Source organism: Maylandia zebra, linkage group LG19, assembly GCF_041146795.1.
Source record: "Maylandia zebra isolate NMK-2024a linkage group LG19, Mzebra_GT3a, whole genome shotgun sequence".
NCBI classification, from domain to species: Eukaryota; Metazoa; Chordata; class Actinopteri; order Cichliformes; family Cichlidae; genus Maylandia; species Maylandia zebra.
Window position 1 is genome coordinate 10,936,742 of NC_135185.1, and position 14,864 is coordinate 10,951,605.

General features: G+C 43.5%; 1 protein-coding gene across 1 annotated transcript in view; it reads right to left on the minus strand.

Annotated features, from left to right (window-relative positions):
- dlgap2a (discs, large (Drosophila) homolog-associated protein 2a) overlaps positions 1-14,864 on the minus strand; it is a 194,883-nt gene that overhangs the window by 45,377 nt on the left and 134,642 nt on the right. Inside the window, exon 5 of the mRNA XM_076877866.1 lies at positions 10,294-11,438. Coding sequence (XP_076733981.1) covers positions 10,294-11,438 — 1,145 coding nt within the window. The remainder of the gene's footprint in view (positions 1-10,293; positions 11,439-14,864) is intronic.

The following is a 14,864-nucleotide window of genomic DNA, read 5'->3' on the forward strand; positions in this document are numbered from 1 at the left end:
GGCAATAGCAACATGAAACTGGTTGCAAAGAGCTTTGTGGAAAACCTGCGGTTGCTTGTAGTTTGCACAGAAGATGCTGATTTGTCTCTAAATATTTTTACTTCTGCTCATCAAGTGTTTGCAGACAAGTGGGTGACCTCTGTACAAACATCAGGCAACCCTGTGATCCTCTATGGGACCAGCCAATCACTGCTGGACAGGGAAAGCATTTTTCCCTTGTTACTGGTAGTTGTGTGACAGGTCTGTGGGAGTGGGGCCTTAGCCGGGTGTACTTCTCAAGAACTTCCACACCGTTTTCCTGGTTTCATCAGGATTCTCATACTGAATTCTGTGGAGTGGATGCAGGGAAGATTAGTGGAGATTATAACCTCGCTCCTCCATATTTACCTGATCTCCATACGTACTCGCCCCCTCGTACACTCCGCTCTTCTTCAGCTTCTCTTCTGCTGTTCCACCTGCTCGCCTGACTACCACAGGAGCCTTTAGCTTCCACTGGATCTCCGGACTACAAACTCTCTCCCTACTTTTGAATCGCATCTTTAAAACCATCTATTCAGAATTGCATATCCTTCATCATGACTCTGTCTTCGTCTACTTTTACATTGTTTAGTTTTTGTACTTTCATGCTTGTTTTTATTTTTCATTTACCTTATGTTTTTATGTTGTTGTACTAACAACATAAAGACCTTGAGGGTCTTTAAAGGTGCCTGTGAATAAAATGTATTATTATTATTGTGTCAGTGAACAACAGATGATTGCACCTTTACTGGACACTGCAGAAACGTCCAAATGTTACTTCTGGTGTGTTGTTATAGCAAACCAAAAACAGGTTCCTGAGTATGCAGCTACCCAAACACAATCTGCCGTCTTCTTGTACTTTCTGCTGATTTTTGGAACAAAGTTTGGCGAGTATTGGTAAGAATATTCTCATCTTTCCTTCCGGCTGTGAACGAGCCATAGCGGTGAGATATTTTCACCAAGTTAACAATACAGAATAACAGAATCCTGACCCCGGTGTCTCACCTTTTTATGTAAATGTAGTTGTTTTAAAACCCTGAAGCCATAAAAGCAGCGCTATAATATTTCCGTCAATGAAGCAACATGCCGCTTGATAGACACTTGAACTGAACCCCGACCTCTGGCACAGTTTGTTCCACCCATTGAGCTATGCAGATCCTTTCTTGATTTCTCGATGAGTCAACACACATTAACGCCTTCACACAGCTGTGCGGTGTTTTAGTATTTCTGCAGTTTGGCCAGGTTACAAACTGCTCAAAACCTCGACTGAAAGTCGGCTGTGAATTTGACTGGGCTGCTGATCATAATTACCGCTGGAAGAAAAGCTCGAAACCAGAGGAGAAAAGGAGCTGCCTCTGCTCGCTCTGTCGTAAGCTATCGGAAGTGGAAGCCTGCCATCGAAACGAGCAGGGCACTGCATATGTTGCAATTTTCATCCACTTGTTAAACCAGGTAATTGAGTATCCACGTGAGAATCACCATTTCCCATTCAGAGCGAGAGCACTCATTGGCTGTCTTTATTGCATACGGAGCAAACAGTTCACACTGAACACACAACATCACGAAGGTCTCGAATGTGGAGCGAAGAGGAAGACAATCAGAGGCTCTGTGTGGCTGGAGATTAATACACTTTAATATTAGTCAAATTCAAAATTCAAATTCAAATTTTATTTGTCACGTACACAGTCATACACAGTACGATATGTAGTGAAATGCTTGGACAACTGCTCGTGACCTAAAGAGAACAAAAAAGGAAAAGGCTATGAATAAGATAGGAAATAAATATGAAAAATTAAAAAGGGTAAATTTAACTAGGAAGGAATAAAATATAAATTAAGGTTAAAAATGAAATAACTGTACAACACAAATTAGAATGAAGGGTAAATTTAACTGGGAAGAATAAGATAAAGATAAATATATAAATTAAAGTTGAAAATAAAATAACTGTACAACAAAATACACAATACACAATATAGAATATAGAATATAGTCACACGTGCTTTGAGCAGATAGGCTGCTGTGTTATTTGAAAGCGTTTGAAGCAGAACACATGTAACTGTTACCATGTAACTGTGTTATGGGTACAGATGATGTGGAGGAAAATTAGTTTCTGAATCATCATCGTACCACAAAGGAAAAGCGACTCCATTATGGTACATGCCGTTACACAGCACACAGCAAAGCCATTAAAAGGCTCTAATAGGTTTCTGTATTGAAGACAGTGGTGCAGCTTATTAAAATGTGCTGGGCTAACTTCACCCACTGATATAATGAATCAGTGATGATTGTTACTCCCTCTCTCACTCGCTCTCTTTCCTGCACACATTTTTCTTTAAAAAAAACAACAGAACTGAGTTATTGTGTTGATAACAGCTGAGTCAGGACCTTAGCCTCACTTACAAACACACAGCTGCAAACACAAACCCCTCTTACTCCAGCTTTTCTATTTTGCTTTTTAGATTAACCTCGCTGCACTCTGTGATGTCACAAGCTTAGCTAGCCATGCTTTTACATGATACGACACCGTCAGTCATCATTCTGTGTGGAAGCTGGACTCACTTTCACATCTTTATGGAGATCTCGAGTTTTTATTTTGTTCAATCTGACCGCTGAGCAGTTTTCTTTGATTTCATAGTAACTCTGCCGCCCTGGTTTTAACATGTCCTCAAACCACAACTGAAACACATACACAAATACAAAGTTTGTGTTTTCCTCCAACAATCAGATGTTTCTGAAAATGAACTGGGTGGCAGCTGACTGACAGCGGCAAATGTCAGGAGGAGATGGGCTACATGCAAATGTCATCAATGCATCAGGTAGATGACTGTAATCACTCCCTGATACAAATGCTATCAGCAGGAAAAATAGCAAGTGAAATGTGAATTTTATTCAAACGGGTATTTGCTGCAAATAAAAGAGTTATCAGTTTTATATGGAAAAAATAGAAAAACATCAAGAATTCATCAAAGGCATTAAAGCTGATGTTATATTTATATTCTGGAACGTAAACGGCACTAATCCCGCAGCGTTAACGTGCGCACACTCACAACTGCTAAACTAGCGAGTGTCATCAGATCAAAACATCTTGAACAATCGAGCAATTATTTCCTCGATCATGATCCACGCTTTGTTGCAAAAAGCTGAATACAAGCATAATGTCCTAACGACACGTCCGTGATGTGAGTCAGCTGTGCCCGGCTCTGGGGACGGAGATCTGGTGAATGTGGAGGCCATGTGAGTACAGTCACGGTCATGTTCCAGGAACCAGTTTGAGACGGTTTGAGCTTCGTGGGGTGGTACGCTACGCTGTGGTCATGAAAGGATGGACGTGGACGACACTCAGGTAGGCTGCTGTGTTTGAACGATGCATCTTGAACACCATTACATCGGCCTGAACCACCGATACCGCTATTACGTTGCTTACAACAGTTCTGACCCTACCATGTGAATGCTGCAGCAGAAATCGAGACTCAATCTTCTATTGTCCAGTTTTGTTGATCCCCTGTGAACTGCAGCCTCAGTTTCCTGTTTTTAGCCCCTCAGTGGTCTGCTTCATATCAGCACTTTTATTTCTGTGCTTAATTGCTTTCTGTCTTACATTCACGCTCTGATGGATGCATCGGAAAGCAGCTTGGGGTTAGTGTCTTGCCCAAGGATATTTGGCATAGAGACTGGAGCAGCTAGGGATTGAACAGACAACCGTCCAATCAGATGACCTGTTTTACCTCCTGAGCAACGGCCGCTCCCAGTGCTCACTGGATAACTTCTGTTTTTTGGACGATTCCCTGTAAACTCTGGGGATGTTTTGTGGGAAAGTCCAAGGAGATTAGCAGTTTCTGAAAGACTCACAGCGGTCTGACCGACACAAACAGCCACACCACATTCAAAGTCTCTTAAATTTCCTTTTGTCCCCATTCTGATGCTCACTTTGAACTTCAGTGTCTACAAGCCCAAAAGAGCTGCTGCCAGCTGACTCAGAACCAGGTTACCCAATAAAGTGGCATTTTGTGATGACATCACTGAGGAAGTTGTGTTAGGCTTGAGGTGTTTGGATGTGCTGCACAAAATGCCTCTCGAACACTAACATGTACTCGTGTGTGAAAGGAGTTACAGAAGCTTACTGTGATGCAAAACACACAGTTAACTGGGACATGTACACAGCCATATGGATACACTCTCAAACACACAGCGATACAAGTCATTCATCTCCCCTCCAAAGACAGACAGACACCATCTACCAAATGGAGTCGATGGGTTAATTAAGTCTTGGAGGGGTTTGATATTTTTAGACGTCTAATTAATGAACGGAATGCCAGAGGACAGGCACAAGCTGTGGTGAGATTTGTTTAATTTAAATTTGCTGATAAAGAGGATAGATTCCAGGGTGTCTCCCTGTGAAGATAAAAAACAGCGAGTGGTCAGTTTCTGATCGTACGAGTGCTTCGCTGCTCACCTTGACCTAAAGATCCCACTAAGAGAGGAATTCAGAAGTGAGCATCCAAAAATGTTCCACAGGGAAACTTTGATGAAGCTTCTGATGCAATGATGTGAATACGAGCCAAGATTTGTGGGAGCTCTGTGAAAATTCACAGTGGGAAATTTTACATTTTAGCTTTTCTCTTCACAATAACGGAACTTTAACTTGATTTAATCAACTGGATTCTGCTCAAAAAATAAGAGACGCGGTTCGGGGAAAAAATTTTTTCTCGTACTATAATGAGATTTTTATGACCACAACTCCTGGTACGTGCCCAAGCTGCTCCGACACTTCAGCAATGGCAGCAAACAACCTTGCCTCACCAGCATCTCGTAGCAGGATTAAGCAGACACTGGCACATTTGTGTGCCTACTTTTACTTTGTCTACTTTTACTTTCACAGCTTTGATCTGTGGCTCTGTCGGAGGCCAGAGAGAATGCAGTGTGTATATGTGTGTGTTTGTGTGTTTGTGTGCATGCCGGTAGTGGGGGTAGCCAGGCCCCGGCCAATGCTCCTGCAGTGCTGCAGTGCATTTCATTGATTAACTCTGCGGCTCTATCTATACACCCACTAAGAGACATAAGTCACTGGTATTAAGTAAAGAAATACGCTGGGGCAGACAGAGGGAGAGAGAGAAAGAGTGAGCAATGCACTGTGCAGAAATATGGAGAGATGGCTGATACCTATTGGTTGATGGGAGTTAGAGTGCTCTTAAAGGTGCAATCACTGGTAATCCCATCCACCAGCCTCCCACTACACACCAACGTGGACTCCTCATGTCTCGTGCTGCTTTTGCACAAACATGCAACATTCACAAATCTGCAGTCTCAGCTCATGTTGTTTGTTTGTTTACTGCCGCTTTACATTTTCAGACAAAGTCGTAAAAGTGTAAATAATCGTGCTCAGTAACAAAACGACAGCAGTCATGCCCCGGGAAGATGAAGAGAATAAATTTGTCATTTTGGCTGTAACAGAATCAATCTCATGAATACCAACAGCACTTCTCAGAGTGATTCAAACACTAAAGCTGCTGTATGAGCATCAGCAGAGCTCACAGGGGCAACGAATGATTCCAAGAGCTTAACAGGAGGGTTCTAATCTGCAGACGTGCTGGCAGCTCTATGAACCTGAACTGTGAGCTAAATGGTAACTTTATAAAAAAAAAAAACGCTCACCGGGGCATTTACTCAACGGAGCGCGCTCCTGAACTTGAGATGGTTAACGAGCAACAGCTCAGTCGCTGTAGAATAAAAAGAAGATGTCAGTCTCCTTGCAGCTAGAACCAAATCTGTGATTGCTGAGGGGTTTTTATTTCTGCTGTTGGAGACTGATTGCAAGAAGTTGCAGCAACTGTTGTTTGCCTGCAGTCATTCTCAGCAGATTAGAAAAGGTCTGCAAATAATTACTGTTTATTCTGGTTATATTTCTATAAACAAGCTTGCTGAATGCCTGGGTCATTTTGCAGTTTTTGGGTTCTGCAGGATCAGGATTTGTGGAATAAAAGTAACTGATGTGATTTTCTGTGTAGATAAACGGCAACACAGTTGCAATTTTTGGAATCTTACTATAGTTACATTATCACAAACATATTGCAACAATTAAATTGTTAGATGGTAACCAACTGATCACAGACAGTCCCCGTCTTCAAAGCTAACAAGACTGCAAGTTTACATGGTTGCAATAATTGTGTAGCACTCTAGCATGAGCACATCTGCCACATCAACACTCTACTGATTTTTAACTGATATTCAGCAGCTCGTTCCACCTTTTAGCATGCTTTCATGAAGCTGCTGGCTTTCGGTTTAAGGTTTTGTGCTTTATGAATAAATGCACAAAGTTTGCAGCAATCATGTGAGTAAACGTTGAGATATTTCACAGTGAAGCAAAGCTGTGGACTGACATTAAAATCTCTGAAATCTTGAGGGCCGCAGCATCTTTGTGATGATAACTCGATGTAAATGAGGCTGCCCAACATTTCTGCACTAAAAACAGAAGAAAGACATTCAACCAAGACTTTTTCAACTCTTCACCCTTGTTCTGTTGCTAAGAGGTGTCTCAAACAAACAAAAAACCTTTCAGATCAACAAAAGGAAGAACTTCTTACAGAAAGTACACACAAGGACAGATTTTCCTTTTGAGTATTTTGATGACAGATAAAAGAGACGGCATGAGGTTCTCTTCTGTTGTGAGGGGGAAACCTACCTACGCTTTTCATCCTTCACCTACCCCAGCATTACAAATACATATTCTTCTCTCCTTCTTATTCATCAGAACTCTGTGCAGTCTGTGATTTTGCTTCCACGTTTGTCCCCTGTGGTAACACCTGTGCTGAATGCTGAATGTACTCATGTGTTCATGTTCATGTAAAATGAACAATATTACTTTTTTATTACTGCACAACTGGTTTATCAGAGAATTCTTGCTTGCGACGAAACTTCTCCAAACAGACTGTTAGACACTGCATATGGAGTGCTGGGGTATTTTGCACCACATGGTAATAATACACTTAAACAGTGAAGAAGTCTTGGCAGGAAACGCCTGTAAGGCAGAAAATATGGCTATTAAACCTCCCAAGAATTAGGATGGCATCATAGCTGGCTATTATTATTGATTTAGCCTGGCTACTGGATCAGAAAAAGGCATTTTGCAGATTGCAGCTTAACAAGTGACTATTTAATGTTTATACCCTGAAACAATCACATTAAAATCAAAAGAAACTTGAGGTTTGACATAATAACACGACTGCAATAAGATGCACGCTGTCACAGTGATAATCCACATCGTCGCCTCCGGCAAACAGAGACAGACAGTCGTCTGATCTTCGGGTTCCTGGGACGAGATCCCTCTACGTAAGGGTTCGTGGCCCGATTGCTATCTGGGAACTCCTTCATAAAAATGCTAGGAAACCCCCGAGTGTGTGTGGGTGTGCGTTACTACAGCTTTCCATCACAGTGCCAGTTTTGTTTCTGCTGCTTTGCACTTTGCTTTTGTATTTTAATCAGCAGCCTTTCTGCCTCTCAAGCCCCACCTTTGGCAAGCCAACATGGCAGTTAATTGGCTTATTAAATCCCACCGCAATGCCCTATCAGCAAAACTATCAAAGACTAATCCTTCCTTTGTACAACGCTACTGTACGAAGGAAGAGGAAGGAACTCTATTTGCTAGAAAAGCTCACTTAATCTGGGCTGAGAGTTGTCAGTAACGCAGAGTTATTGGGTGCAGTTTAATAGACGGTTTTACTTAGAAAGGCTCCAAACCAAAGTGATCTGGAAGTATCTGTGTAGCTGACATATTAAGAGCTGTTTGAATTCTCTAAATCGTTAGGAAAGGTTCTTCAGTTCTTCCTTTATGACCTCCTTTAGTGGAGGATACACTGAGGATACATCCTTCGTGAAAGGAAGGAGATAATTCCTGGCCATAATTCACAGCGATGCAGCATCCGACCATTCATGGAAAACAATAACAAAACCAACAAAGTGTTGCAAAATTAATTAAAAGTGTGTTTTGCAATGCCATAAGATGCTGATACATTTTGAACATGGATTACAGCGTCTGCTGCACACTGCAACGACGGACAAAGGCTGGCCCACACACCTACACGCGCATTACAGTAGATGGTTCAGTGGCTATTAGTGTGTACAGATCTCAGAACGGGCTAATTAGGGCTAATTTGAGAGATGACAGGAAGAGATGCTAATGCCAGGTCTGATTCCCCACCACTTATCATTTTAGAGAAAAATCCTCTATATGAACCCGTCTGTCTTCCCTAATGTCCAGTTCATCCTGCTTCCACGCACAAAGACTTGCACAGACCTGCCACGTGCACAAACATTAACATTTAACTTTATTACCTGCAGTAGGATTTATGGGATTGATTTGTTACAAAGTTGCAAAGTTAGATTACTTTAATAAGTCTATGATAAAAGTCTGTGTCTATAGTTCTACCAAACTTTCAAAGTTTCTCACTCTCTCCGTCATCACCCAAGGACGGCGACAAGGTGACTAGCACCTCATCAAACCATCTGGTGTGTGATAAACAGAAAAAAACACACTTTTTCACGAACACTGCCACTCACACACTGACAGGTTCGGCACACACACTCTCCCTGGATAGGCTTTATGCTGCTGCTGCAGAGCAGACAGTTGTGGGTAATCCCAATTCAGCAGCAGCAGGATCCGAGTACTTCTCAATGTGACCCCTCAGTGTGTGTAGAGTATCATTCCTGACTATTGGCTCCATCTCTCTGCCTGACTGCTCCTGTTGATGAGCAACAACAGCAGCCACGGGGAGCATTGCTTTGTTTCCTCTCTTCTGTTTCCTAAAGTATCTCAGCACATCCACAGAGCCATAAACCTCAGCCATATATACGCATCTCCAACTTTCTCTCTCCCTCTCCTTCAATACGTTGTCTCCGAGCGTTCCCTGAGAGCGCATTGATTTTCCTCTGGGGAGGGAAGATGTGTCAAGCCCTGTACGGATCGGATTGATAACGCCGGTCTAAATATAGCCCTGCGGCAGGATATTTTTAGAAGTGTTTATAGTGCTGTGACTCGGACACTACCTCAGCTGAAGACGGGAACAGGTGGGGGTGCCAGCACTGCAACTCTCTCTTTAAGAGATTACTTTCCTTATTGGATATGCAAAAAAACTGGAGTGGATGATGCACCGTCTGCCTGATTCTGTGCTGAAAAACTCATCGTAAAACTCTCAGATGATATCAGCTGAAGCTGATTTCAGTGACGTGTCGGCTTTTCATTTACAACATTAGGCAATCATACGACACGCTCTCTGCTTAGAGCAACGAGTCTCCAAGTCTGCTCTTTTTCTTTGCGCTGAACGATCGCTTTATTTTGGCTACAGGGAGTACTTACATGATGCAATCACATTTCACATTGTTATATTTGCAGCAGCACGGTTACATAATGTCGTTTTTCTGGCTTGAATTTGCAATTTGGGATTGAAAGTGTACTTTCTTATTCCATATACCCTGCAGCATGCTTATAAACCCATGAGAACCTTTTGTGAAAAGTGCTGACTCACTGAATTGATCCCTTCTGTGCTATAAGGTCTCCTGCAGAGCCGATCATGGGTCTGAGCTAAATGCTAAACTTTTCCAGACTGAATCCTCTGTGAAATCAGAGAAAACAACACAGTAAAAAAAATCCAGATTGATTTCTGGCCTTTTATTCTCATACTGCCAGCTCTTCCCCTCCAGCACAGATCATTTACAGAGTTAATTGATTTGTCCTGCTGTGCTAGTCCTTTCTATTGCCAGCCACATGCTGAGCCATAGGACAGGTTCACAATGTAATATCCAGGGCAGTGACAAACAAAACACTGTCTTTCAGATCAGCTTTTAAAGCCAACTGAGACTAGCAGCTTTTCTTCTCCTGTGAGCGCAGGCTTGCTCGTCTTTTCTACAAAGCCTAAAGTTCTTGAAAACTCTATAAAACGACACTCAAAGCACTGCAGTGACAGAAAACGAACGCTATCATCGCTCCTTCTGTTGCATCAACATACAAATCAGAGCATTTCATTTAAAAATAAACTCTGTTTGGCGGCATGCAGGTTTGATTTTGTTTGGTCGAAATCTGATGGCCCCGCTTGTATCCCAGCCGGGATGTTGGGGAGTCATAATGGTGCAGTGCAGCTCAGTGCAGCAGTGTAACTACAACTATACTACTGCGCTCACTGAAGATGCAGAATAATGCGATGATGTCAGGAGTTCTGAAAAATTACTCGTTTTTGCGTCTGCTGACTAGTCCCTGTTCTTAAACCTGACCAAAGCCAAACTCACCTGTAGATAGTGGCAGGGCCTGAGGTTGGGCTTGAGATCCGTGGGCATCATTGGCTTTTCCAAGTTGAGTGAGGACTTCCTGTAGGCCTCCTTGGCCTGGCTAACTGTCAGCGTTGACCAGGAGCTTCTCTTCATGAACTTGCCCTCTGGCGCCATGGCTATGCTTTCGCAGGCTGAGCACTTCACGTCGTTGTTGCTTTTGGAGGTCTTTAGCGACAGATCTCCCACCATGTGGCCGTGCACAGACTCGGGGTAACAGTGGCTGATGTGGTCGACTGGATGCCGTGACATGACGCTCGGCGTTCTGTATGTGCTGTCGCTGTCAAGGTTGTCATCCGAACTCCACCAACCTCCCGAGCGCTGCTTGCTGCTGTCGGACTTGCGCTCTTTGCTCTTGCTGCGTTTGCTGTGTTTGTGGTGGCCTTGGTGGTGGTGATGGTGGTGGTGCGAGCTTTCCCTGTGTGAGTCACCTTTGGTGCCGTTCATCTTGGAGGAGCCCTCCAGGGAGTGTGACTTTGTGAAAAGCTTCTGTACTGAGTGGACTAAGTGGCGTATTCGCCCGGGGCTTTCGTTGCGCTGCTCTGTAGTCGTGGTCGTGGTGGAGGTGCGCTGGTACTGCAGCGTGTGGAAGCCGTCCCGGTGCAGTGGCATCTGTTTTTCAAATTGGTCCAGGAGGTTTGCTGGGATTCGGTTCATTTTGCCACTGCCGCCGTGCGAGGATGAGCCGCCGTTGTCTCGAGATTCCCTGCCACCCGAGGCGTTCCCGCCACTGTCCCGCGAAGCGCTGCCGTAGTGCATGCGGGGGAAAGTGCTACTGGAGATAGAGTGGTCAGTGGCCGACATGGACATCGGCATCACCATGCACTCAGAGTGGATGGAGCTCCGTGGGGAGCAGCGGTGATGACCGTCAAGGGGGCAGCTCTCAGTGGGGCTGAGGAGATAGGAAGGAGGCCGTGAGTCAACATGGTGGTGCAGGTGGTCCAGGGAATGGTCACAATCAGCCAGGCCGCAGGTGTGGGCAGAGGTGGGGGAGGTGAGCTGGAGGTGGGCAGGGCGGCCGCCGGAGAGACCCTTCATGTTCCTGGGTGGAGGGGAGTAGCTGTCCTCATCGAAGTACTGCGAGGGGGACCATGAATACTGTTGGTCTGAAAGCAATAAGCAGAGACAATTTCATCAGAATAAGGGTAAAAAAAGCAGCTTCCCAAAAAAGAAACGCATTTCACACTTAATGATGGGGGAGAAAAAAGCCAAATAACACACAAGTTGGTCGTTATCCAGCTTATTCTCACTCTCCAAACCCACTTTGGCTGCAGGGAGGAAAAAAACAAAAAGTCAAAAAGCAGCAGAGCTGAAATGTGGAGGAGAAATCCACAAATTGCTCTGATAAAATCTCAGCACTCTTAGTTTTCACCTTCTATTCCCGTCTGCGGTGGCATACCGCTGTAAAGATGGGACAAGAGAACAAGACAAAAGAAAGAGAAGGGCAGGCGACAGGTAGGATCCCGCATTGCCATTTATCCAAAGCAAAGTGAAATAATAGCCTATCACTCGCCGGCGCTGGTGTCATCCGTCAAAGCCCCGAGGAGTGTGCCGTGAGGCGTAAGGCCGGGAAGGAGACCTTGGAAGGTGATCTCCAGATGCACCCTCCCTCTCTGCTTCTGTTGGGCATTGTAGCCAAAGATTAAAAACCAATTCTGTGCAATCGGTCACCGAGGTCAAACGTCTCCGCGCTCTATTCCAATGTGTTTAACTTAATCAGAGGAAAGGTCTGCTTTTATGCCTCAGCACTGCATGTTCTAATTACAGGCTCCTTCCTTTAAACATGTCGGGACAATGTCGGTTAAAACTCAACTTTAGTGGAACGCTTTTTTACAAATAACATTTTTTGGCCTGGTCCTCATTTCCACGTGTGCCAAAAAATGAATGCTTATCAAGTTATACAGGTAAAAATATATTTTTGAGCCTGTGAATTATGAGTTTGCTCTTTTTCATAATATATTGATAATTGCGACTGTCCTCCAAACCTCCTGGTTTTCAACGAGCAGCTGAACAGTGCAGTGTGATGTCATATTTCAAACTTATCTGCAGCCTGTCTTGTGAAATAGGAAACAAACAAATAAGCATATCTCAGTCCTCTCTCCAGCCATTGCTACGCCTCATAAAGCCCATGCACTTTCACTCCCGCTGTAACCCCATAAAATGAAGGAGAGTTTTTATGAGCTACTGTGGAACGGGAGAGAGTGAGGGAATGGGACAGTCTCATATCAGCGTATTAACAACTCTATAAATTCCCAAAACATTTCCATAAACTTAATTCTGATACCTTGATATGAATAAAGGACAGCTGGACCCTTAACCGTCATTAATGCCTCAGTCCACAGGACTAAATCTTCAGTGTGAGTGAGCAGAGCACCAGCAGATGTTGGAAGCTGATAGCTGCCTGTTGCACTGACTGAACGTTTGGAAAATGGTAAGCAGACTGTACTTAGTGTTACTGGCCTCTCAAAACATTGCACCTTGAAATTAAGACTAATAACCTGCAGAGCAATTAAATAGTTGTATAAGCTGCACCGTACAAATGATCTCTGTGTGGTACTTCCTGGCACTATACAGAAGCTGCTGTCTACACGAGGTAGAAATAATCCAGACATTTTTACCTTGCTGCCCACTCAGACCTCTCTGCATCACATTCACACACCAAATGATGCATCAGGGGAAATTTTGGCATTCAGTATCTTGCCCAAGGACACCTGACTTGAAGACTGAAGGAGTGCTGAAGCACAGACTTCCCTTGTGTAATATTAGTTTGTTTGATGGTTTTTTGGAGGTATTGTTATGGGAAAAAGACCGTTTCACAGGACTCTATGCAATACAGTGAAGTACTAAGTACACACTCTGATTGAATAGCTTGTAGAACAACCTGCGATAACTTGAAGGAATGAGTCCTTGTATGACTTTATCAGTCTCTAATGCTGTTGTGTGTTAATGTTGGCCCACTTCTCTTTACAACGTTGGCTCAGTTCGCTGAGGATTCATTTATGCACAGCACTCTAAAGGTCCCACCCTGGTGTTTTAGTCAGGTTGAGGGCTAGACCTTGACTGGACCATTGCAGCAACTTGGTTCTTTCTTATTCGCCCTGTTTGAGATTTGCTGCTGTGCTTGGGATCATTGTCCTGTTGATGACCCAGTTTGGTCCAAGCTTGAGCTGTGGGACAGATGGCCTCACCTGTGACAGCAGCTTATGTCCACTCAGTGACTGCCCAAACGATCATGGCTCCACGGTTGGTATGAGGTGTTTGGTTTCTGCACTTTGGCAGTCCTTCCATACTTGTTTAGTCGTTTTCTAATTGTGCTGTCGTGAATTTTAACATTTAACCTGCAAACTGAGGCCTGCAGAGTCTGAGATGGAGCTCTTGGGTTTTCCGTGGTCTGACCTTGGGGTGAATTTACTGGGATTTCCACTTCTGGGAAGATTGTGACATTGCATTAACACACAACAATCCTGCAAACTGCAAAAACCTTTTATAGAGGTGCTCAGACGGATGATGATCCATTAATCGAGTGCGTTTGATTTGCAGTGTCTGGGCGCTCCTTACTCTTTAATTCCTGTCCTGTAATTAGATTTTTACAGTAGATTCCTCTCTTTTTCACATGAACATATAGTGCTGGGAACGGATTTGTCACATTTTGATTGAAAGAATGAAAAGGCCATTTTGCATGTCCAAGATCACCGCATTTCTAAAGGCACATCTTATTATGTTGTATTTGTTCATTATCCTACAAACACCAAGGACTCTGCATTACTGTCACATTTTCATCCATCCTTGAAAGAAGCATTTAAACTCGGGCCTTGTGCCTTTCAGAAAAGAGAACGTGAAGAACAGATTTGTCAGAACAGGTGAAATCTCTAACGGCAAGGTCAGGCAGAAACAGCAACTTTTAACCAACATAACTTCATAATGTGTAACTGACTGCAACATTAAACTATGACTTTTATAATGCATTGCTCTTGTGAAATGTCTCCTCTCATAGAGACAGGGTCCTTTAACAGGGTTCGATGACTTCTGCGTTTCCGTTTTATAACCTGCCTCTGTATAAAACTGACTCAGATTCATCTTATCTACATGTTCCTTGTAACGTATTTTGTGAGCACATAGATCAGAAGCCCAGATGTGCTGCACTTACAATAAAATTATGAGAGTTTTGAACTCCAACATCTGCCAAAATCAGCCGAGGAGCATTTATATGACTGATGCACACTGAGGTCAGCGAAGGCACCACGTTAGTGGATTTTCATGTGCTGACAGTGAAACATTTGAATATCCCTGCAAAAGCTTCACAATCATATAAACTTTACCTGCATCAGTTTTATCTGTGAAATTCCTTTTCAGGTCTTTTCTCCCGGTTAAGGGACTTTCCCTGGGAATATTGAGGATTTAGATTATTTTGTCAATAGTTTGATTGAGTCTCGTACTCGTAGATCAAAAACCTGAGCAAGATCACGAGAACGACTTACTCTGCTGGTAGTGGCTCGTAACTAAGGGTGGATGTTCCCTTTCATCTTTCAAAT